The sequence below is a fragment of the Phalangium opilio genome, unplaced genomic scaffold (assembly GCF_054372755.1).
Source record: "Phalangium opilio isolate 3A_F unplaced genomic scaffold, DU_Popi_V2 ptg000113l_1, whole genome shotgun sequence".
In the NCBI taxonomy this organism is placed as follows: Eukaryota; Metazoa; Arthropoda; class Arachnida; order Opiliones; family Phalangiidae; genus Phalangium; species Phalangium opilio.
The window spans coordinates 8,929,654-8,953,830 of NW_028324209.1; the positions used below are offsets into that span (position 1 = coordinate 8,929,654).

At 38.3% G+C, this 24,177-nt stretch overlaps 2 protein-coding genes, 2 long non-coding RNA genes and 11 other non-coding genes across 15 annotated transcripts in view; 12 read left to right on the plus strand and 3 right to left on the minus strand.

Annotated features, from left to right (window-relative positions):
• LOC149623795 (uncharacterized) overlaps positions 1-24,177 on the minus strand; it is a 58,681-nt gene that overhangs the window by 2,763 nt on the left and 31,741 nt on the right. Inside the window, exon 3 of the long non-coding RNA XR_016374885.1 lies at positions 168-306. This is a non-coding gene — a long non-coding RNA (uncharacterized LOC149623795). The remainder of the gene's footprint in view (positions 1-167; positions 307-24,177) is intronic.
• TRNAA-AGC (transfer RNA alanine (anticodon AGC)) lies at positions 687-759 on the plus strand. Its single transcript has one exon. It is a non-coding gene; the product is annotated as a tRNA-Ala (tRNA).
• Positions 940-3,234, plus strand: LOC149623797 (uncharacterized). Its single transcript, XM_089853051.1, has 2 exons — positions 940-1,197; positions 1,272-3,234. The coding sequence occupies exon 2, from the start codon at positions 1,349-1,351 to the stop codon at positions 2,951-2,953; it is 1,605 nt and encodes a 534-aa protein (XP_089709177.1). The 5' UTR covers positions 940-1,197; positions 1,272-1,348; the 3' UTR covers positions 2,954-3,234.
• Positions 3,209-6,086, minus strand: LOC149623798 (uncharacterized). The gene is made up of 4 exons (XM_089853050.1): positions 5,833-6,086; positions 5,324-5,758; positions 5,071-5,247; positions 3,209-5,009 (listed from the first exon to the last, which is right to left on the minus strand). The coding sequence occupies exons 2-4, from the start codon at positions 5,613-5,615 to the stop codon at positions 3,694-3,696; spliced, it is 1,785 nt and encodes a 594-aa protein (XP_089709176.1). The 5' UTR covers positions 5,616-5,758; positions 5,833-6,086; the 3' UTR covers positions 3,209-3,693.
• TRNAA-AGC (transfer RNA alanine (anticodon AGC)) lies at positions 6,093-6,165 on the plus strand. The gene has a single exon. It is a non-coding gene; the product is annotated as a tRNA-Ala (tRNA).
• On the plus strand, positions 6,416-6,488 carry TRNAA-AGC (transfer RNA alanine (anticodon AGC)). The gene has a single exon. It is a non-coding gene; the product is annotated as a tRNA-Ala (tRNA).
• TRNAA-AGC (transfer RNA alanine (anticodon AGC)) lies at positions 6,976-7,048 on the plus strand. The gene has a single exon. It is a non-coding gene; the product is annotated as a tRNA-Ala (tRNA).
• TRNAA-AGC (transfer RNA alanine (anticodon AGC)) lies at positions 7,324-7,396 on the plus strand. The gene has a single exon. It is a non-coding gene; the product is annotated as a tRNA-Ala (tRNA).
• Positions 7,667-7,739, plus strand: TRNAA-AGC (transfer RNA alanine (anticodon AGC)). The gene has a single exon. It is a non-coding gene; the product is annotated as a tRNA-Ala (tRNA).
• Positions 7,965-8,037, plus strand: TRNAA-AGC (transfer RNA alanine (anticodon AGC)). The gene has a single exon. It is a non-coding gene; the product is annotated as a tRNA-Ala (tRNA).
• TRNAA-AGC (transfer RNA alanine (anticodon AGC)) lies at positions 8,366-8,438 on the minus strand. The gene has a single exon. It is a non-coding gene; the product is annotated as a tRNA-Ala (tRNA).
• On the plus strand, positions 14,486-14,558 carry TRNAA-AGC (transfer RNA alanine (anticodon AGC)). Its single transcript has one exon. It is a non-coding gene; the product is annotated as a tRNA-Ala (tRNA).
• On the plus strand, positions 15,044-15,116 carry TRNAA-AGC (transfer RNA alanine (anticodon AGC)). Its single transcript has one exon. It is a non-coding gene; the product is annotated as a tRNA-Ala (tRNA).
• Positions 15,392-15,464, plus strand: TRNAA-AGC (transfer RNA alanine (anticodon AGC)). The gene has a single exon. It is a non-coding gene; the product is annotated as a tRNA-Ala (tRNA).
• Positions 19,824-21,362, plus strand: LOC149623809 (uncharacterized). The gene is made up of 2 exons (XR_016374883.1): positions 19,824-20,862; positions 20,944-21,362. It is a non-coding gene; the product is annotated as an uncharacterized LOC149623809 (long non-coding RNA).

A 24,177-nucleotide genomic window follows, 5' to 3' on the forward strand; every position in this document is an offset into this window, starting at 1 on the left:
GCGCGGGACATATAGTTAAGGTTTCGGAGGACGTTTGCTGCCTTAACCAGATGGCACGCGCCGTGGGCCCCCGTGCACCGCGCGCCTATTGTTGTCAAATAAACGCGCCAATAAGGCGGGAAAGTTTTTTTTCATACCACCATCAAAAAAGATAGGATAGTACTTACCCATGATGGTGCAGCGCATTCATTGAGTGTCCATTCCGTCCCTAGACCATGATTGAGCTTGTTACATAATGGCATGGAAGATATGTTTCCACAATGACCCCCATTAGATAACCGCCACATCCGATCAGACGCTTTATATCTGTTAAAACGAAATTTTGAATAAATTTTAGCCGGACTCCATAAATATTGTGCATTTTTTTGCATTATTTTTTATGCAAATAAGGGAGGCTGTAGGTGCAGTAATATTTAGACCCAAGATCTACAATGATAAAAAACATTTTGTTTCACGATTTCTGCGATATTTTCCATAGATATAAGAAAAATAATGCTGGTGCCGAAGTTCAGAGCCGACGTTGAAAAATATGACGTCATTAGACTCGGGTTCGCTCTGAGATAAAATTATATGTTCCAGCGGAAAAGTCTGTTATTTTCTCTCTCTCACTTAGACATAACGTTTCTTCTAGTCGATAACTAGGTCAGAATTCGTATATAGATCCTACTTTCTCTCAATCTTTCAATGGGGGCGTAGCTCAGATGGTAGAGCGCTCGCTTAGCATGCGAGAGGTACGGGGATCGATGCCCCGCGCCTCCAATTAACTTTTGCATTAATTTAATTAAAATTTAATTTAAAAAATTGGTATCTTCATATAAACATTTCAATATGTTATACTTAATTTTTCTTACAATCTAACCGACCTTGAAAATTTAAAATAAACGTTTTTGGGAAACAAGCTGGTTAAGACTGAGTTATATTTCCTCCGGGCTATTACTAGAAAATTCGCCTTATGTTTAATCAGCGCCACCTAAGGTGTAGCGGCGACTTTGGGAACTTGAAAAAATCGCGACCAATCAGAGGACGCTGTTTGTCCGACTATTTTTTTTATTGGGGATATTTGGAGAAAAAAATGTTTAGACGAGTGTGATGTAGATTTTAACCATTTTCGGCAACTAAAACGGCTGATTCTCGTTAAAACGGTTAGAAAACTGGCAAATCGTGTTATTCTCGAAGATATATAAGCGTTTAAAACAAGTAAGACAACTTTTTATTCGTTTTATACCCGTTAAATCCATCAAATCGCGTTAAGCCTTGGCTATTTCTTGCAGCATTTTCCATTGATTGACGTCGTTTTCACTGTCCAAGATTTACTTTTCGAGAAATTTAACATTTTACTTAAAGAAACATGGCATCAAAGAACCGTTGTTTCTTAAAATGCTGCAACAACAGTTTGAAATCCCTTTCTTACCATTTTTTCCCAAAAGACGCCACAATGAAACAAAAATGGATTGATGCCATAACTAACGCACTAGGACCGTTGCCCACCGACCTGTATAGCGCCCGAGTTTGTTCGAAACATTTCATAGAATCAGATTATTTCCCCACCGCTAAACCAAAGCCTAAACGCTTAAAACCTCAGTCGTGTCCGTCTGTATTTCGGAATACTAACGTAATGGTTGAAACTGATGAACACGTTCCGAAACAGCCTTTCTGTCGTTTGAGCCCTGAACAAAGAACTGAAATTTTGGAAGAAATGGGAGCTTTGTCTTTTGATCTGGAAGAGCTTGAGGAATCAAATGGCGGTGATATTAAGAAGGTGGAGTTGCAAGATCCCGACCCAGAAAACCCATTACCTAATATTATATGCCTTCACGATGCTGATGAGCTCGAATCTGAGTCTCAGAGAAGCAGTATTGCCTCGGTGCAGTCAAGCCAATCTTTGTCGTTACCTAGCAGCGGAATTTCTTTGAAATCTACATACACTCCTAATACCCCTGGCAAAGTACAACTTGTGAGAAAACAATTAGAATTACTATCCTTGCGTGCCAAAGAAAAATTTACTGTGACTAGATTTGTTAGCAATGATACTGCTATTAGATTTTATACAGGCTTCCCTTCATATGAAGTTTTTTGGGCGTTTTATCAACTTCTGTTACCAGAATGCGCAAAATTAAACTATGTTGGTCAGGAAACGAACCAAATAAGAGATAACACCGATAAAGACTTTCATGAAGTTGTCAAGCCCGGCCGTCCTAGAAAATTAAACCCAATAGAGGAGTTTTTCTTGACACTGGTTCGATTAAGATTGGGAACCCAGGAACAGTTTTTAGCTGATCTGTATAATTTGTCGCAAGGGCATGTTTCACGAATAATTAACACGTGGGTGTTGTTTCTTTACGAACGTTGCCTTCACCTACCAGTTTTTGCTTCATTGGAAAGGGCTCTCGAGTTGACCTCGGCCAAAATAAAAAAACGTTATCCAGATTTACGGATCATCGTAGACTGTACAGAGTTTAAACTTGAAAAACCATCTGCGTCAGAAGCTCAACGAGAAACCTTCAGCGCTTATAAGCATTGCAACACGGTCAAAGCGCTTGTTGGAATGGCTGGATCAGGACACTTAACTTATTGTTCAAACCTATACTGTGGAAGAACATCTGATAAAAAACTTATTCTTCATTGTGGCCTTTTGGACATGTTGGAAGAAGGTGACGGTATCATGGCTGACCGGGGTTTTGATATCGCTAAAGAACTTGCTTTGAAGAAACTGAAGCTATACATTCCTGAATTTCTTCAAGGTCGTGACCAGTTCACCGCATCACAACTCTCCGAAACACGCAAGATTGCTTTTGCCAGAATACACATAGAAAGAGCTATTGGTCGGGTTAAAGAATTTAAAATTTTGAAAGGAGAAATTCCATTGACTTTAACACCTATGCTCGAGAAAATATATGTAGTATGTTGCCATTTGTCAAATTTCACCGGTAAGCTGGTTCAAAAATTGGATTAAAAGTAGATTGTGCTATCTACCGATGGACATCAAAACAGAAAAGTCTATAAATGTTTTTAAAAACAGGCTTAACCAATACATAAAACAAGATATGGTTTAAAGATAATTAATTTTAAAATTTCTAAAGTGAAAAATAATTTTAAATGATTATAAATATTGGAGTGTAAAATAATTTTAAATGAATATACATAATGAAGTGTAAAATAATTTAAACTACAGGACACCTTTGTAAATAAGTTCAGACTTAAAGGTATATCCTAATAAAAGCTTTTTATTATTATTATTATTATTATTATTATGTTTTTGGAGAGGTTTTAATAAAAACGGGCTCATTCGTAAGGCTTACAAAAAGATGTGACACGAGAAACACCACATCGTTACCAGGCTGGGAAATAAGGATATTTTTTAAACTAGTCCTTGGGACCAGTGACCCCTCTAGTCCCCGAAATAATTAACTGGTCTCCGGACTGGTCCCAGCCTTTGTGCTCCAATAGATTTGCAATTAATAAACTGGTCCCGAGGACCAGTAATCCCCACTTTTTGAATTAAAAAACTAGTCCAAGCAATTAATAAACTGGTTTTGGACCAGAGGAAGTGTGCTATTTCCCAGCCTGATCGTTACTCATTGGGAGTTTTGTTTTGGCAGGTCCCATTGCCTACTGCCGTTATCATTTAGACATAAAGATTTTATTTTTTAAAACAAATGGTTAGGATGATACACCAAATTTTCAGTTACGTTCTTACTCAGTTGGTTTTTCAAACATTTCCTTGGCAAAGGATGGTAAGAGATGCATGTAATATTTAGTAGAAAGTTTGGGAAGTAAGCTGCCGTTGGTGAAATTGTTATTTTTCATTATCATCAAAATTTCAATGTCACCAGGTGGTACAAATACCACCAAAAAACACACAGGCATATTGCAAACTAGAAGCTGTCCCTGAATTTGATGGTACACATCCGAATTTTTCTTAAGCTCAAGTTCTTCAGTTTCTTCATCCACAAAGAGATAAAAATTACCAGAGGCAGCTTTTGTCCTAATAGTTTCCTTATTCTTAAAAATAGCGTACGGGCACTTTATTTCTACTAGGTATAGTTGATCTTCAATCAATACAAGGCGATCAGGGCTAGCTCCGAGAAAACAAAACTGCGGGTTGACAATTAATCCAACAGAAGTGTGGCTTTGGGTCTTGATGTTCTGTGTGAATAACGAGAAAGCTGCCGGCTCGTATTTCAACCCATGATCCAATGATTTCGCTGTAACAAAATTCCTCTTTTGTTGAAATGTTTTTACTGGATCAGTCTCATCTCGCATTTTTACAAAAGTTCCAAACATGGATGCCGTGAGCCGATGACTCCTCTGCTTATGCCAATAATGTGAGCGGCTTTGTAAGCGAGTTTTAACCTCAGTATATTTTGATCCAGCTAAATCTACTTGGATACTTTTCAATACCTTAATTTCATTATCAGAAATGTTCAGAAAATTTTCATTCCTTTCCCTCGTTGGAGTTTTAGCTACCCATTCCCACAACTTGTCGATCAAAAATGTATTTTGGTGTATTTTAGGTTGGACTGGAATACACTCGTTCGATTTTATTGTACCGATGACTGGCATACTTATGTCCATTTTGTCAAAGAGTTTAACGAAATTTTCCAATTTTTCTTTAGATATCGGTTGAGACCCCGGTGGCAACACATTAAACGTACGAACCGCGCACCCTAAAAGAGCTTTCCTTGGTTTGGCTGGGTCGTGTTTAACAATTTCCAAATCACTAAGAAGAAACGGCTCGTCTGTTTTTGGTTTCTTGACATGCCACATTTGAAGCCTGCTGGTGCACGTCCCACGTAGCGGCAAGGTTTCAGCTTTTATTCTTACGATGTCAATGAGTTGATATAAAAGTGCTATCGAATGTTTACAATCACCGTCATTTCCCGCAGGGCAAGAGCATGCTATCCATTTTAATTGATTTGGTTCTTTGGCGATATTGAAACAGGCAAACATGTTGTAGGTTTTGGGTCTTCTATCCGCGTCACATGTAGCTCTTATGAAAATGACATTTCCTAGAGCACCGGTTCAACTCTAATTAATCTCAATCAATCAAAATGTCATAATGTGACATACCTTTTCTGTTGCTTTGAATACCTAAAATCTTCTCCTCCCTAAAAAGCATGAATCCTTCCTGTTTCTCACGCTTTGTCTTTGAGTGACTTTCGGCAATCCCATCTGACAAATCTGTTAGAAATACGTTTTCACCCCATCCTTCCTTTGGGGTAACTCTTCCTTGTAAACGAAGGAGTCCTTTTTATGAAATAACAAATTTGGTTTATTTTCAAAAAGGCTGGTGGCCATAATGAATATCAGCAACTTCATTCACCTTCTTTTGACATGTTTGGGTTTACAACCATTACGTCGATGCATGCTTTACACATATAATCATCTATTAAGTCCAGGCTGTCTTCATCCAAATTCACGCAAGTTAGATGGTACCATTCTACGCACAATGAGCATTGCACCATCTTTTTGGAGTTGTCTTTTGGTTGCTGGCACAGGCAATACAACCTAGGAGAATCATCTCCCAAAGTACTTGCAGTTGTAAACGCACACGGTTTTTTCTTCACTTTCGCTGACACAACGTCAGCCAGCTTTCGTTTTGGCAAAGCCATCATGAAGATTTTATGAACAATATGAAGCTTAGGACGTATTTAACGCAAAAACAAAACAGTTCGATCTAAGTAAATTCACAGAAAATGTTAAATTTCTCGAAAAGTAAATCTTGGACAGTGAAAACGACGTCAATCAATGGAAAATGCTGCAAGAAATAGCCAAGGCTTAACGCGATTTGATGGATTTAACGGGTATAAAACGAATAAAAAGTTGTCTTACTTGTTTTAAACGCTTATATATCTTCGAGAATAACACGATTTGCCAGTTTTCTAACCGTTTTAACGAGAATCAGCCGTTTTAGTTGCCGAAAATGGTTAAAATCTACATCACACTCGTCTAAACATTTTTTTCTCCAAATATCCCCAATAAAAAAAATAGTCGGACAAACAGCGTCCTCTGATTGGTCGCGATTTTTTCAAGTTCCCAAAGTCGCCGCTACACCTTAGGTGGCGCTGATTAAACATAAGGCGAATTCGCATGGGGGCGTAGCTCAGATGGTAGAGCGCTCGCTTAGCATGTGAGAGGTACGGGGATCGATGCCCCGCGCCTCCAAACCTTTAATTTTTAGATTTTTTAAAAAAAGTCATTTAAAATTAAATAATATTTTTTAAATCTAGGTAACTTCAAATAAATATTGACATATGTCGGCTGTTTTTTTTTAAAAACAATAGACCTTGAAAACGTGTAAAAAGATAAATTCGGAAACAAGTTGATTAAGACATGTTTTGCCCCTGGCTATTTCTTATAGAAAAATTGGAGCAATTTTTATTACTTAATGGTCGCGTTTAAATCTTACCCTCATGGGGGCGTAGCTCAGATGGTAGAGCGCTCGCTTAGCATGTGAGAGGTACGGGGATCGATGCCCCGCGCCTCCAGACCTCTCAATTTTACTTAATTTTAATTTAAATCGATTAAAAAATTGTTTTGCAAATATTTAAATAATTAAAAATATGTACATTAAATCTAAGTCCAAAAGCTCTTAAAAACTTAATTTTATCATATGGGAAGTTAATCTAAGTCAGAGATATTTTGCTACATTTTATGTTGGACGCCTTGGACAGTGGTCAGATTTTGCAGCGCTTGCTTAGCATGCAAGAGGTATATCGGATCGATGCCTCCACCAAACAGTTTTTTATTTTATTTTTAATTTCGCTAAATTCATAGATCTAAAGTACTATAAAAAATTTGAAAAACTTCCCACCATATGGCGGTTTAAAATAAATTTCAAAGATGTAGAAGGTAGCAGCCATGCTTGGGGAAACAAGTTGGTGAATTCGCTATTAAATGGCCCCTAGCTATGTATCTTATGAAATTGGGGTGATTTTCTCCTTGAGAATGATAGCGTTGGATTAAGAACTCCATGGGGGCGTAGCTCAGATGGTAGAGCGCTCGCTTAGCATGTGAGAGGTACGGGGATCGATGCCCCGCGCCTCCAAACCTCTAATTTTTACTGAATTTTAATTAAAATAAATTGAAGAACATAGTTAAATATTGATATATTTTTTAAATAAATTCACAAGGTACTGGGTGCCCATTAAACTTTTCACCGTGTCTCACTTTATTAAAACGTGTTTTAAAACACTTGGAAAATTAAGTTGGTTAAGACCAGTATAAAGTTTCGCTTATGGCTAACCCATGAAAATGGGTCATTTCTGAGATTTCTAAGGAAAAATTTTGGGTATATAAAACAGGGTGCTGTATAAACACCATGGGGGCGTAGCTCAGATGGTAGAGCGCTCGCTTAGCATGTGAGAGGTACGGGGATCGATGCCCCGCGCCTCCAAACCTCAAATTTTTTTACTTAATTTTAAAGAAATCCAATTAAAAAAGAAATTAAATGAAACATTTGAATATTTTTATAAAGCAACTCACTGGGTACTCGTTAAACTCTTCATCACGTCTCACTTATTAATTATTTTAAAACACTTTAAAATTAATTTTTATTCAGGAAACAAGTTGATTAAGCCACGATTGTCTTGTTCCTGGCTATTTCTCATACAAAAAAAAGGTCAGTTTTCCTTACTTAATGGTCGCGTTTGTACATGGTTCTCATGGGGGCGTAGCTCAGATGGTAGAGCGCTCGCTTAGCATGTGAGAGGTACGGGGATCGATGCCCCGCGCCTCCAAACCTCAAATTTTTACTTAGAATTTTAATTGATTTAAATTAAAATTAATTAAAATTTTGCCCTCGCAGTGAAGCTTTATTTTTTTGGTAAATTTTTATCACTCACATCTATATCAAGTCGATCGAGATATAAAGTTTCATAAATGACTAATTAAATATGAGTCTTTCAGTTAGGTTTTAGAGTAAAGATAAGGTCACAAACTACATGGTGTTATAACTCCTTCGTGGGGGCGTAGCTCAGATGGTAGAGCGCTCGCTTAGCATGTGAGAGGTACGGGGATCGATGCCCCGCGCCTCCAAACCTCTAATTTTTAACACCTTGAAATAAATTTTTATCAATTTAGAAAATATGCTGATAAACTATCTTGCTCTGAAGCTTATTTTACCAAAAGATAAAATATTTTGCAACGTAGCAAGATATAAAAGCGACACTAAGAATAAATTTAATACAGGCATATGCAATTTATCTAATCATAAAACAAGCTAGGTTATTATACAAATAAACAGAAATATTTTCCCCAACGTTGAAAAATTATTTTAAAAACAATTTGGTCAACAGTACTATATTTCAATTAAAAAAGAGTAAATTTTTTAATTAATTAAAATTAATTAATTTAATGCAAAATTTGGAGGCGCGGGGCATCGATCCCCGTACCTCTCGCATGCTAAGCGAGCGCTCTACCATCTGAGCTACGCCCCCTGCGATGCAACCCCCTTCTCCTTAATCACGTGAGAAAAACACTTGAATGAAAGTGTAATATTGACCATATGTGGGTCACAATAGAGTATTTCCTGCTAAGAACTACGCCCTGGGACTGGCGCCAAAAACGGGTCTCCCCAAAAGAAAGGGGGTCAACAACCACACCCAAAATAAACCCGCTAGCTAAAGAAATATCTTAAGGAGTTCTAAATTATTCTAATTCAAGATAAGACTGGAGCAGAGCCAAAGGCTAAAAACTGTACTTTGATCACAATGTATGTTTGCTGATAATTTAGTTTCGCTTAAAATTTACGTTCATTCAACTATTTATCTATCTTTAGTAAAAGTAATCACTGAATATAATAATTCAATTAGCATTCATTTATCAAAATAACTTTATAGCAAACGCTACTTAATTATAGTTAAATTTTCCTACTAGAAAATGTATTAACTCCGCCTTATTCTCCGTTCTCGTGGTTGGTTTCCTACTGCGCAAAGAAAGATATAACCAAGACCTCATTAATAAGCCATGAGAACGTACCAATACCCATCTTAGGATTTTATGATGCCATAAAACACAATAAAATTATGCCGATGTTCTCAAGTCCTATATAGGTTCTCGTTATCTAATCCAATACAATTAATCTGAAAATCAACTATCAAATTTATATCCCACTTAAAATTAATTTAATCTCCCGCCTTTTCCAGATTTTGCATTTGATTTCGTACCATATTCAATTACATACAGTATAAAATATAAGCTGGGTTATAAAGAAAGGGGCGTATGCGAGTATGATCTGGTTATATTGAAATCAACCATGCGTCTAAAAAGGCGAATAACTGTCTGCCCCTTTTCTCTATATCCGGAGATAATAGTCGCGAGGGGCCCCTAGGGATCGGGAGAAGGGGGCTTTACCCCACCCCCCCCGGATGAGCCGCCTTGTCTCATCAACTTATAGACGTCACCACCACGTGGCGCAATCACCACGCGCCGTTGAACCAAATCGCATTTTTATACCAAAGTTTCCACCCCTCCTTTTTATCCCGGATACCGCTCCGCCACTGATCCCCCCTTAAGGGATTTATACGTATATATTCCCGCGCAATTTCATATGCTAGATGACATTTTGGAGGCAAAAACGACATCCTCAATATCCCACCCCTTTTTTTCATCAAGTTGACGCAATGAATTCAATTTTAAATTAAAAGAAACGGTTTGAAATGAATCAAAATAAGATTTCGAGCCTTACCTGTTTTTCATAAACTTGTCATACCCACTGAAAAACCTTTTAGGACGATAAACCAAAACTCGAATACTCCAAAATAAAAACCTTTAATCAATCCTGGATAAACCCAAGGGAACCTTCGACCGCATCCTGGCTCATAAAACCCAAGGGGACCTTCGACCGCATCCTGGATCATAAACCCAAGGGAACCTTCGACCGCATCCTGGATCATAAACCCAAGGGGACCTTCGACCGCATCCTGGATCATAAACCCAAGGGGACCTTCGACCGTATCCTGGATCATAAACCCAAGGGGACCTTCGACCGCATCCTGGATCATAAACCCAAGGGGACCTTCGACCGTATCCTGGATCATAAACCCAAGGGGACCTTCGACCGCATCCTGGATCATAAACCCAAGGGGACCTTCGACCGCATCCTGGATCATAAACCCAAGGGGACCTTCGACCGCATCCTGGATCATAAACCCAAGGGGACCTTCGACCCCATCCAGGATAAACCCAAGGGGACCTTCGACCACATCCAGGATAAACCCAAGGGGACCTTCCACCGCATCCAGGATAAACCCAAGGGAACCTTCCACCGCATCCAGGATAAACCCAAGGGGACCTTCGACCGCATCCATGGATAAACCCAAGCGACCTTCGACCACATTCTGAATAAACCTTTCACCGCATCCAGGATAAACCCAAGGGGACCTTCGACCGCATCCATGGATAAACCCAAGCGACCTTCGACCGCATCCATGGATAAACCCAAGCGACCTTCGACCACATTCTGAATAAACCTTTCACAAATTCCAAATAACCTCATATAGATATTGACCGATCTTGAATAACCAAATAAAGATCTTTGTCCTATCTTGGCTAAACCCTTCCAAGGACCCTTCACAAAGCGCTAGTTTTCATTGTAAGTAACCCCAACTAAATAAGTCATCTCCCCTTCAAGAAGACACTCTTCTGGAAGGAGGGACAGTAGTCCGTTCCGTTTCCCAATCAGAACCAATAGAAAACGTTTTACATCCAAGCCCCTCTCTTAAAGATAGTGGCACCATTAAGTCGTTCAATTAGAGTTGCACTGCCTCGATGAAAATGGCGGGGGGAAGGGGTCGAAAACGAGAAACCAGAAGTCTTCTCCGCTCTTTCGGAGGCACTGGGAGGCAGAGATTTTTTGCTCGTCTAGGGTGCATGGAAAACAATTGCCAATAGAGGAAGTCCCTAATCGGAGGAGCGTAGAAAGAAAGGCCTGAAGGGGAAAAGAGGAGGTATAAGGGTGGTTGAGGTTTAACCACCGTCCAACGCACCCTAGCGGGGCGATGGGCTATTGAAAACCCAGTGAAATGAGGGGAAATGGGTGCCCGCTTTTCCGCGCCGTGAAGCCAGCTGTCCCAGACAAGTCACTTCTCACGACTTTATCCCCTACCCTACCCAGGCTCCCTTTCGCCAGTCATTGCGGGGATTCGAACCCCCCCCCCCCTCTGTACGACTCTCGAGGAGTGCCTCCCCGCGGAGAGAACAAGAATTAATATGCCCAAAGGAGAGTAGAGAGGAAAAGAGAATTAGGTGTTCAGAAATAACAAGATTAAGAAGATAGCAACACGATGATAATAAGAGAAGCGATTCGGGAACGACGCCATTACAGAAAGATACTAGACCCTTTAGATCTCGAGACGAACTAAATTATAACTTCTCCTTGTTTAGTTTAATTAATTAAACTTTTTTTAAGAGGCAAGAATAAACGGCAGAGCATATCCATTAAATGGAGCTGGTCAAAATAAAAAACATTTAAATGTTCACTCTGCTCGACAAGAGCCCCTTGAAAGTTGTCTTCATTTATACATTTCAAGCAAACTACGCTGACCAAGTGCCAACTAAGTCTGTGATAGACAAACTGACCGCCACACTGACCAGCGAAGCAAACACAAACCCGCTTTACTTCCGGTAGCTAAAACAAGTTCTTCCGGAACGTCACTCTTTAGTATAGTAAATGCTCCCTAAGAAGGCCTTGAGTACATTCGGTTTCAATACGCCGCCATATTTGAAAATGGCGACTAGAAACGTAACCAAACCTTCCTGGCGGTATAACATCGTAAAGAAAGTAGTATAGCTTCGCTTGTCCAGCATGTACGTGAAAACAGACCTTTCGGTTTAACTCCAATAAAAAAGTATCCACTCATGAAATATTTCACTGATTTATCGAATCTATGAAAAGATAGACACCCTCCATAAATCACCGGTAGAAGAAAAAAAATGGCCTTTCTACAGTATAAAAGGGTTAACAATACCCGGAAAACCAAACTGGACATTTATCAATGACCCTAGCACTGGAAAAAGGCTGCGAAATCTAGTAAAGATGGAGAAATAACCCACATATACGTTTTCTCCTTTCCATAAAAGCGAGTAAATTCTTCTGCGGCTGAATTTTTAAAACCACCAATATATTCTCAGCCAAATATCATATGATATGAACTCGATTCGAACCGGGGAGGGGGAGGGGAGAGCCGAGGCTTACGCGCCATTTACTCCAAAAGATGGAAAGTATATGGATAAAAGCCCCCAAAAAGAGGGGATCGGAAATTTTTACATTATATTTCAGGCTGGACCCTATAACGTCGTTTGCAAAAAGGGTTGCTTGCAGACTACACTCTCCGTACCCAAAATCCCTTTAAAAAAGACTATTGGCCATTGGAACGGAAGTGGGGAGGGTCAGGCTTGTCAGCGGCCTCTGGTTTCGAGCGGAAAGGGTCATTTCTTATCCAGATTAATGGTCGCCAATGTCAATAAAAATTTTTGAAACTTTATTTCTCTTTCGAAAGGATCGCTCTAAGCCTTGGTTTCGAATCACAGCGTGATTGTGCTGAGCTCCCAGCTTGGGTTAAAGGCTAAAAGACAATTGGAAGGAGTTAGGAGATGGTATAGAAACTTTCAAATTCGCCTTGTGCCTAATTAGAGCGCGAGGCACCCAGTCTTTTAAAGGGCACGAGGAATACAAGTCCCACCTTGGCACAAAGTAACGGGGATGTTCTTTGGGCGATTTTGAGGCGAAAATGTTCAATGCCATTTTGCTGTCCGGGCATTGTTTACAGTTATGATTTGAGTTATTTGAATTTTTTTAAAGAAACTTCAAGAAGGGATATCTAGTTTACTAGGGAGAAGGTATAAGATGCCCGAGTATTCGCGCGCCATAGTCCCAGTCCCCCTTTCAAAATACAAGGGGGGACGTAAAAGGAGGCCGGGCTATTTCGCCTCTCCTCAGTCAGAAAATACGTAATTTTCCTTCATTCGCGTCGCGCTGACGTGAGTTTTCAAGAACCAATAAGATGCTGGTTGTAATTTAGAGGCGGGGATTAACTCCGGACCTACGTTTGGACTGGAGATAAGGCTGGAAATGTGGTTAATTTATACCTTCTCCCTAGTAAACTAGATATCGCTCCTTGGAACCTTCACAGTAAATTAAGTTCGACCTTTGGTAGAGTTCACAGTGTTACCAAATATCTAATAATTCTATAGGTAGCAATAATAAAATAATTAAAAAATTACTTAAAACTTTCCCTCTAAAAAAAATTATAAAATAAGTAAATTAATTACTAGCGTCAGCTTAATAAAAAACCCCAATCTTTTAACTGTGTACAAAAGAAGCCAGCTCATTTGTAACAATAATATAAAGCGGAATATTGACGTCAAGCTATAACAAGAGAATTTTCCAAGCGGAAACTTAAAACATTTTTGGGGAAAGCAAAAAGCGCCCGGAGGAAGCGAGCTAGGATCGGAGATTCTAAAAAGCTACTCGGTGAAAAGAGGGGGATATACATACGCTCATTTGAACCCATCCTATATATACAAGAGGGGCGCGTGTCAAAACTGTCGGAAAAAGCGGTGTTAATACCTATCCGACCACCATATAGCCCAGGCTCAAGCTCTATAGCTCTAGCTCTTCTTTTGGGCCCATCTACTAGAACGTTTATTTCCCCTCTGCTGTGTAACACTCGATACCTAATTAGGCTGGAGGATAAATAACCAAAATTCTCCATCATCTAGGGGGGGGGGCAAGGAGGGGGGCGAGGCAATCTGAGGGACCAGAGGCTCCAGAGTGCGGAGCGGAACAAATAGGAAAAGACCCGATCGAGCGAAAATACTTTTTTATCCCTGCCATCGTGATTGTGAGCGTATAGATGCTTGGTAGGTTCTAGAATTCTAGCTATTTTTGGGAGCTGTGTTTAATCCTTTTATTTATAGTTAGAAAGGAAAGCACCGAAATCGCGTCCGATACGATGACAGTTATATTAAAAAACCCATGCAGAAGTCAAACGATTTTTGTCATTTTCGGGGCAAAACTTCTCTTCTTATACTATGAACTGAAACTAATTGATAAACGGTTGGTTATTTTTTTTGGGGGGGGGGGGGTCGATAACAGTTTGGAAAAGGGATTAGACCAATACTTATTGCCAACGGAATAGAAAAAAAATCAATATACTAAACTTGCTGGAGACTTACCTAACTCAATGGATAATTAGAAATAATTAAGACGTCTTTAGATTTCAACAGTATAGCTATCAATTTTCATCTAATGAGTAATTACGGATTTAATTAAAAATAAGGGGTCAACCATTGAAAGTTAATAATATAAATGAATTGAAGGACAGAATTCAAGTCACTTAGGCTAATTGGTTATATATTGAAATAACAACTAAAATAATTCGGAAACAAGTTGATTAAGACATGTTTTGCCCCTGGCTATTTCTTATAGAAAAATTGGGGTCATTTTTACTACTTAATGGTTGCGTTTATACTTAACTTTCATGGGGGCGTAGCTCAGATGGTAGAGCGCTCGCTTAGCATGTGAGAGGTACGGGGATCGATGCCCCGCGCCTCCAAACCTCTAATTTTTACTTAATTTTAATTTAAATCGATTAAAAATTGGTTTTTTTTCCAAATATTTAAATAATTAAAAAAATTTAAAAATAGCATATATTAAATCTAAATCCGTAAGTTCTTAAAATCCTTAATTTATTATATGGGAAGTTTATTTAAGTTATAGATATTTTGCTACTTTTTATGTTGGACGCCTTGGACAGCGGTCAGATTTTACAGCTCTTGCATAACATGCGAGAGAATCGATGTCTCCACTCCATATTTTTTTTAAATTTCACTAAGTTAATAAATGTAAAGCACCTATCAAACATTTGAAAAACTTCCCACCATATGGCGGTTTAAAATAAATTTCAAAGAGTTAGAAGGAAATAGATAAGCTTTGGAAAACAAGTTTGTTAAGTCGCTATAATATAGCCCCTGGCTATGTATCTAAGAAATTGGGGTCACTTTCTCGTTGAAAATGATGGCGTTGTCTTATGAACACCATGGGGGCGTAGCTCAGATGGTAGAGCGCTCGCTTAGCATGTGAGAGGTACGGGGATCGATGCCCCGCGCCTCCAAACCTCTAATTTTTATTGAATTTTAATTAAAATTAATTTAAAAAAATAGTTAAATATTGATATATTTTTTAAATAAATTCACAAGGTACTGGGTGCCCATTAAACTTTTCACTGCGTCTCACTTTATTAAAACTTGTTTTAAAACACTTGGAAAAATAAGTTGGTTAAGACCAGTATAAAGTTTCGCTTCGGGCTAACCCATGAAAATGGGTCATTTCTGAGATTTCTAAGGACAAATTTCGGGTATATAAAACAGGGTGCCATGGTCTTAACATGGGGGCGTAGCTCAGATGGTAGAGCGCTCGCTTAGCATGTGAGAGGTACGGGGATCGATGCCCCGCGCCTCCAAACTTCCAATTTTTACTTAATTAATAATAAAATTAATTTTAAAAAATAGTTAAATATTGCGATATTTTTAGAAATAAATTCACACGCACTGGGTTTACACAGGGATAGATTTAATTTTAGAAGTAGGAATGGAGAACAGAGTAATGCGGGCGCGCGTCAAAGTACCGGACCCACTTTCCAGGGACGGGGGGGGGGGTATGAAAGAAGAGGCGGGTCATAGCGACAGAGGTAAAAAGGAATTACATATTTTTCGCCGTCTCCGTTAGCAACGTCATCAAAACGTAGTTTAAGTGAGCCAATAAGAAGATTTAAAATTTTCATTACGTGTTGGAGGGAGGGGCTCTGGGCTATGAGTCGGACTGAAGTTAAAACTAACCGTTCTCCATTCCTACTTCTAAAACTAAATCTATCCCTGGTTTACATTAAACTTTTCACACCGTCTCACTAGTTTTAAACACTTGATCAAATAAGTTGGACAAGACTTGATCAAATAAGTTGGTCAAGACTTGATCAAATAAGTTGGTCAAGACTTGATCAAATAAGTTGGTCAAGACTTGATCAAATAAGTTGGTCAAGACTTGATCAAATAAGTTGGTCAAGACTTGATCAAATAAGTTGGTCAAGACTAGTATAAAGTTTCACCGTAGAGTAAACTTAGAATTTGGGTCATTTTTCCAAAAAGTTGTTATGTATACGACAAGATACGAAAAGTCGCGTAACCAAGATGCGTTTAGCTGGTGTTTCTTTCATTCAAACAAGGTTGTTTACATAATTTATAAGTCCCGCAAATAATATAACTTTTAAGCGTTGATTCTTTAAATTCTTAATTTGAATCATCTGTAATTACTGATTTAAATGATACCATACTGGTAACTAAATATCGTGCACCCTGCTCATTCCTAATTTTTTTTACACTTAGTTTCGTTTTGTAGGTTTGCAGTTTACCATACCTATATGTATGTCTTCATAGGCAAGTAAGTGTTGTTCTCATATGTCCACACTGAATTTTAACACCTTTTCTTTAGTTTAAACATTTAAAAAATTATAAATCGTAAAATAACCAGGTATATGATAAAATTTCATAAGATATTTTCATACAGTACCTATATATTTTTAAAAAATGGTTTCGAAATAAACGCATTAAACGCCCTGAAAATATACGAAAACTTCGTATAGGGAATAAAACGAAACTCAATAAAGAGCGGTATGGTGCGAGGGATGAGGTGGGAAGGGAAATAAGGGTAAATTTCTTCGAAAATAGCTTTTGAATCAAATATTCAATTTTTGCGGGATAGGATCGAGAGACCACAAAAGCATTTCAATATATAAAGAGAAAAATATATCAGAATGCGCGCCGAGAGAGTTGGTTTTGGTTATTAGCCCCTAAATCACTCGGTCATAAAAAAAATTCCGATTCGGGAAATTTCAATTTCTCGCTCTTTAAAAAAGAGCGTTGAAAAGATGAAACAAGATCGGAAAGGCAACTCCGAATACTTAGGAAGTTAATAATTCGCGAAATATTCGCTAGAAGTTGAATGTTATAACAGCTTGGGACCCTTGGTGGCATGGTCCATCTATTAAAGCAGAGAGAATATGGCAAAGAGGAGTAGAAGCTAAAGATAACACCAGAAGTGAGATGAGACTAGAAGTATTGAGCTAACCAAATTCTTCACTTGGCGTAAGTGAATATTCTTGATAATACACAAACGGTTGGCCCTCTGCTGGCGATTGAAGCGGCATAAAATCCTAAAATTTGTTCACTAGTGCCAGGATCCATCACCAATGCTAGAGCCCTTCACTTCTAGTCTCATCTCACTTCTGATAACACTAATGGCAACATTGTTTAAACCATAAAGAGACATCGCGAATAGTGGAGCTACTGGGACGTGACGTCTATATTGGTAGTCAATGGTATGAGCTGATGACTTAAAATATGGTCGCCACAACCAAGGTAAGAGATAGGAGGGTGGGACGTCAATGGAAAGTTTGTGGTAGCAGACTATACCCATTTAAGAAAAGTTCACATAGTTTTCAAAAACTCGAAGGTGCTTTTTTATAATTAATTCCTTGGCAAGGCATAATTTTTATTCCTTTTGATATATTTTTCTAATCAAAGTCGAATAGACAAACTTATCCTCGAAACCCTTAACGATCTTTCCTCATAAACAAACATTGAAGCGTCATGCAGTTACCACGTTTCAAAAGTCAACAAAACAATACCCAAAATATCTCGTTTCCCAGGGCGATAAAAATTCAATAATTTTTTTCTCTTTTTCCGAATGGTGATGGTATAGAAATGGAAAGAGTAGTGAGTGCATGGTGATTCCATTAGGAGCCGTTAGATGGCATTGTCTATAAGTCTTTAAAGAGGCGCGTCGGCGGGGCACGCGCCCACCCGACCGACCGTGCACGATTCGCGCGGTGGCGAGAATATTGGATCTTCACGGGGGTTGGGTTACTTTAGTATAGGGAGAAAGTCATCGAGATGCCTCGAGAACATTTCAATATTGAAATGAGGCTAGCTCGAGCGGTGCAGGCGGCTGCGAAGGCGGCGGCTGGCGACATATTCGGCTAACGACCTAGAGCCCAAGCTCTCCACTCACTAAAGCTTTAGGAAGCTCGCATCAATATGTAAACTAGATCCTTAAAATACCCCCTATATACGTATCTCCTTTTTCGCTTTCTTTTTTTTTCCATTTCAAATCTCTCCATTCTTTATTGTCGAATTGGTCCACCCCCATCTCTCCTCTCCTCTCCAAGAGAAAATCTCTTACTACAATATAAAAATTTTGCGACTGAAGTGTTCCTAGCTGTTAAATAGTTTAAATTAGGTTCTCATTTTGAAAAGCGGGTCTATATACTTCGATGGTATGTTAATTTAACATAAACGACCTCGAGTATTGCGGCAATGATAGTCGACCGTTTATTTGCAAGGATGATCGAATTATCATAAAATTTAATATTAATGGCTTTTTATATGCAATCTTAATTAGACTTATATTATGGAGCGAAAATTAATGATTACTAAGATTAAAAAAAATACTTAAAAATTAACATTTACTCAAATTGGATTCATTTTGTAGAGTGGATAATTCTCTATGTACAAGATGAGGTTTCAAAAAATATTCCGAATAAGAATATATACGCCTCTCTTGAAATCATTTTAAAGAAAAGTAAATGGTCGATTTGCAAATGGGCAGGGAGGAGTTAAGGGGTTAGCTAAAGCGATGGAGAATTTGAACTCCATTAGCCTCCTCGTTTCTTTCCCATTACAGGGCTTTTAAAAAGGCGCTTGGGCACTGGCCCCGCCAGCCCACCCGCTCTAATCAGGCGGCTGCCTAATGGCCCTGAAATTTTTCACTCCAAAAACCCGACCAAAATGAGCCATCGACGAACTTCGGTGCAGTCGCTCGTTTTCCCGCCAAAAAACATTACCCTGAACGAGAAATCAAGACTTTTCCCGCCTTTTTCTCCCTCGTGCCTTCCCGCCACCCTTTTTAAAGGGTAGCTTTAAATCGCAGTTATTAACCACACTTACAGAAACACTTTGGCATTTCCAAAAACGAATTAAGGTTATAAAAAACTAACTTAAAATGACGATACCATGTAGTGCGATTTCACCCTGCACCCCCAAACGGTTTTTATAGTAAAAGATATACAACCGAATATATTTAGGTATAAATTGTAATATTAGAGATAAAGTTATTTGAGTTTTCATATAATGTATGACCAGAATAATTGTAGAGACATTTCTTAACCTCTCTAATCTTACAAACCTGATATAATAGGACAGATATAAACCTAATACAGATTGCACTAAAGATCAAATCACCGTTAACACGAAGCAAGCAACTCCGCACACTAATTACCTACCCCAAAAATCACCCAATCATTTACATTCGTAGCTATCACGAAAATATATATATACACCAAGAGAGAGATATAGAGATAAAGTACTAGCCGACATGAAAACCGTCTGCTTAAACTCCATTATCGCTTCCGCCAAACCAACCAATGCTCCCTCTTTCAAATTAGGGAGGAAGAGAGCTGGGTACAAGCGGCAATTAGAGATGAGTGAAAACTTCTTTCTCGCAACTTGGGAGAGAGCGGCAAGCGAATTTGCAATTGGGTCCAATGGATATCCCTTCCCTAGACTTTGAGCTTTGTCGTTAGATGTCAAACGCAGTCTTTTTATATCAGAGAACCCTCTCCGCGCGGTTTCATTCCCTCCCTTTTCCAAAAAGGAAACTCCATCCTTTTCTTTTACCCCGTCTCTCTCTCTCTCCTCTTCCAAAGCTCATCACAAACATATCCACTTCCCTAGACCCATTTGAAACTTGTAATTTCAGAGTATAACTTCAGACATAGCCCAATAATGCGTAAGTACCGTAAGGGATTGTCTAAATACTGAATGTCTGAACTCCTGAAACAGATTTCTTACTATACGCGCCGAGGATTGAGAGGTTAACTAACACGCAGCGCCTCTAGCGGACTGAATTTAAAACTCTTGGCGGGAAGTTCGCGAATGGTAGATTGGCAGTTTAAAAATGGGGAGCGCTACAATTATAAAATACGTCGCATTTTTAGCATTAGAAGGTTTACAAAATTATTTTAGGGATTCTAATCGTCGAAAAGTCTAAAATCTAACGTAAGAAATGTTTGTAAACCAAACGAAGTTAATACCGAAGGCTCAGGGAAACTCCTGTAACTAAGCAAGTTTATGATATTACCATCAATGTAAGTGTTCAAATTAAAGGAAAAGTTCAGGGTACCTAACATTAGACCTCAAATTAACGGCCTCGTTTAGAAGATATCGAAATGATTGATAAAAAAAATTATAATTTCCCTAATTACGATTAAAATCCAATTAATTGACCCAAAAATTGAATAGAGGAGCCGCGCCATTTTTTAAAGTCACGTGATAAACTCGCACACACGCCGTTATTGGCCAAATGGCTAGCGAATAGGAAAGTTAGATTTCTCTACTGCAGACGACGATATTTATTGATATATTCAAGGTTGACTTTCAGCATAGCCCACTCGATCACGCGCATCACGACGCAAGCTGCTCGCGCTATAGAAGCCCGTTCAATCGGCCAAAAAGTGTAACTTTTGGGTTCTTGGCGAGAAATTCGAAGTCAGCGAAAATTAACATTAAGTTCTATGGGATGAGGAAGGTTTTTTGGCCAGATCCTCTGTCCTATTGATCGAAATGACCTGAAATTTCAATGAGACGTGTGTTTTGACGTGTTTTATTAATCTTAAAAGGATTCAAGCTTCTAGAGTGGAAAGGTTTTTTTAAAAAAATTATTTTCATAGCCAAAATGATGGGTTCAGTGCTAAGACTGAATATATCTTCAGATCTACTGGTCCAAATGTCCTGAAATTTTAATGAGAGGTGTGTTAAAATCTATTATATTATATTAAAAAAATCATTGACCTTTTGAACCAATTTTCTATGATTTGTAAACATGCATAGAGGCAGATGTCTCGAAAACCCTTGGCGATTTTTAATTGTTATTCTTACTTGTTGGGCGGGGCATTTAAAAGATTAATCGATTAAAATATAAAGTATATCGTCAAAATAAGAAAAGTTGACAAATGCTAAAACAAAGCTTCAAAACTAAGATCAAGCACCACTCAAGAAGCTTCAGAATGTCTTTGAACAAGCATAGGATCGCTGCGAGGAAGCTTTTTCTTCTTGGACCTCTTTGACAATTAATTATAATTTAAAACTATCTCTCCACTATATCTTTGTTTTTTACCAACTGCAACTGGTATTATGATAATTTTCACCAACCCTTTTCAGTTCGTTTCTTAATCATGATTTTTCTATGCTTAATTTTTGGTTTTTGTAAAATATGTGATATTTGCAATAAATACATTTTTGAACTAAAATTGCGTTTTGGCAGAAAAACAGGGGTTCTTCTGAACTTTTCCAAATAAGGTGTGTTTTAGGTTTTAGGGCCTATAATTTTGTTTAATTCTACGATTTTTAGCGTAATGTTTAAGCAATACGTTTAATCTTGGAAAGGGAGTGAAAGTTAAATTATTTTAACACACCTCTCATTAAATTTTCAGGACATTTGGGCCAGTAGATCCAAAGATATAGTGCATTAAGTTCTTAATTTACAATTATGACATTGGAAATTAATTTTTATTGAAATAATTATCCACTCTAAAAGCTTGAATCCTTTTTAATATAATAGAAACGACTGTAACACACCTCTCATTAAGATTTCAGGACATTTGGACCTGTAGATCTGAAGATATATTCAGTCTTAGCACTGAACCAATCATATTGGCTATGAAAATATTTTTTTTTTTAAAAAGCTATCCACTCTAGAAGCTTGAATCCTTTTAAGATTAATAAAACACGTCAAAACACACGTCTCATTGAAATTTCAGGTCATTTCGATCAACAGGACAGAGGATCTGGCCAAAAAACCTTCCTCATCCCATAGAACTTAATGTTAATTTTCGCTGACTTCGAATTTCTCGCCAAGAACCCAAAAGTTACACTTTTTGGCCGATTGAACGGGCTTCTATAGCGCGAGCAGCTTGCGTCGTGATGCGCGTGATCGAGTGGGCTATGCTGAAAGTCAACCTTGAATATATCAATAAATATCGTCGTCTGCAGTAGAGAAATCTAACTTTCCTATTCGCTAGCCATTTGGCCAATAACGGCGTGTGTGCGAGTTTATCACGTGACTTTAAAAAATGGCGCGGCTCCTCTATTCAATTTTTGGGTCAATTAATTGGATTTTAATCGTAATTAGGGAAATTATAATTTTTTTTATCAATCATTTCGATATCTTCTAAACGAGGCCGTTAATTTGAGGTCTAATGTTAGGTACCCTGAACTTTTCCTTTAAATAAATATGTTTATATTGCAAGTTAATTAAATTAAGTGCTTCCATTTTTGAGGTTAACTGTACCTATTTACATCTCGTAGGCGTTGTGTACATTTAATTTGGGTGTTGGGATTACATAAGATAATGGCTAAAAACTTACTTTTTCTCTTTAAGCGCGTTAATTCATTCTTTTCTTTTAATACAATGAATTCTAGAACTTCGAAAATGGGTAAAATTTCTCCCCTTCTGGGGAATTTCAGTAATAATTTCCACAAGTAACTTCATAACAACCCTATGCTTCATTTAAAGACGCGGTCATTTTCCCGCCAATTTGTTCTTCTAAATTCCGCTAGGTGGCGAACGCGGCGCCTCGCTCGGCGCGTATATGCCTTTAAATGTCTGAACCATTTTGGTAAATTACTGAAAACTAAATACTCTGAAAGTGTTATAAGCGACAGTCCATGAGACTGCTGCGCCACTGGAGCTTCGTTTAACAGTTACCCCTACAAACAGAAGGCATGGCCTACTTGATCTTCAATCAAGCTGGAGTCGTGTAAGGCATAAGATGATGATCACAGTAGGCGATGGTTTCTATTTCCGACAAATCAAATATCGCAGGAGAGTGATGGGTTTAAACTTTAGGTCATATCTTAAATCATGCATGACACTATTTCAGTTGTTTTAATCGATAATTTTTGACTCAAATGTCATAAAGAGGTAGACCTACACTTTTCGATTTTAAGGCCTATAAAAAATAATATTTCTGAGAAAAATATTCCTTGATAAAGTGCATGCAGCTCTCGCGACATTCAGGTGGGAAAACTAATTTTTAAAAATGACTTCTCTCTAGCATATATATACGTAACGTGTTTGGAAAAATTATTACCATTTATTATTTAAAATTAAGTACTTTTCCCGTTTTCCGAAATTAAAACTTTTGAAATATATGGTTCTCCGATGATGGTTGAAATAATTTTTGCCTTGCGTGGAATTGGAAAAAGGTGGTTATTAATGTGGCATGGAATTATACGAGTATAGAAGTTTCTTCCTGGACCCGTTAATTAATATTAGGAAAAGTGGGTGCCCCCCTCCTAGCCCCCTAGCCCCCCCCCCACGGTTCAGTTTGCATCCATTTGGAAAATTTGTCGCCATAGCATCGCCTGAATTCGTTTTTATATTATCGGAGCTCGACTTATTTTGCTAGTTATAATTTCTGGCTTGAATATGCGAAGATAATACCATAGAGAACTAATCCAGGAGGAAGAGAAACGTGCATGGTAAAGAGTAATGTGGAAAAAAGGCGCAAGAGGTATTTGTTCTGGTACTTCAGTATACGACACCTCTTGACATAGCGACACATTCTCTATAGCTAACTGCTGGAAGAACTGCGTCATGGGAAGCCAAGGCCCAAGTCCACCTCTTAATAAATGTTTCCCAATGGCCGGGTTTGGCCGCACATGAATCATAGAAAAATATTTTGGAAGTGGGTGTAAATGAGTGGAAATGGCAAAATATTGGTATATCCTTTATCATTTTTCTTCAATGAATAATCGTATTTTTGTAACAAAGTTTTACGATTTTGTACAGTACCAAAAATTCCCCTTCTCTTATAGGCTCTTAGCCTTCCTGCTTCTGATAGCGTTGAAATATTTTTAAAATCCACGCCATTATTATCCAATACAATTTTGCGCCCTTATCATAGATGGCGCTACAAAAGACCTTTTTTCTTCTAGATAAGCGCCATCTTAAGGTCTGGTTTTGAGTAAAGTATCGTATTCATCAAAATTAAAGCCGGGGATGGATATAGCCGAGGTGTTTTATCGAAAAGGTCTACCGGAGACTCACCCTACAGCTGCCGT

Bases quoted from the DNA above. Each gene is read 5' to 3' on its own strand.
- LOC149623797 (XM_089853051.1), top strand. From the start codon at position 1,349: ATGGCATCAAAGAACCGTTGTTTCTTAAAATGCTGCAACAACAGTTTG.
- LOC149623798 (XM_089853050.1), bottom strand. From the start codon at position 5,615: ATGATGGCTTTGCCAAAACGAAAGCTGGCTGACGTTGTGTCAGCGAAA. The intron at 5,248-5,323 runs GTGAATGAAGTT...TTTCATAAAAAG, and splicing joins CCCAAACATGTCAAAAGAAG to GACTCCTTCGTTTACAAGGA. The intron at 5,010-5,070 runs GTATGTCACATT...CCGGTGCTCTAG, and splicing joins TATTCAAAGCAACAGAAAAG to GAAATGTCATTTTCATAAGA.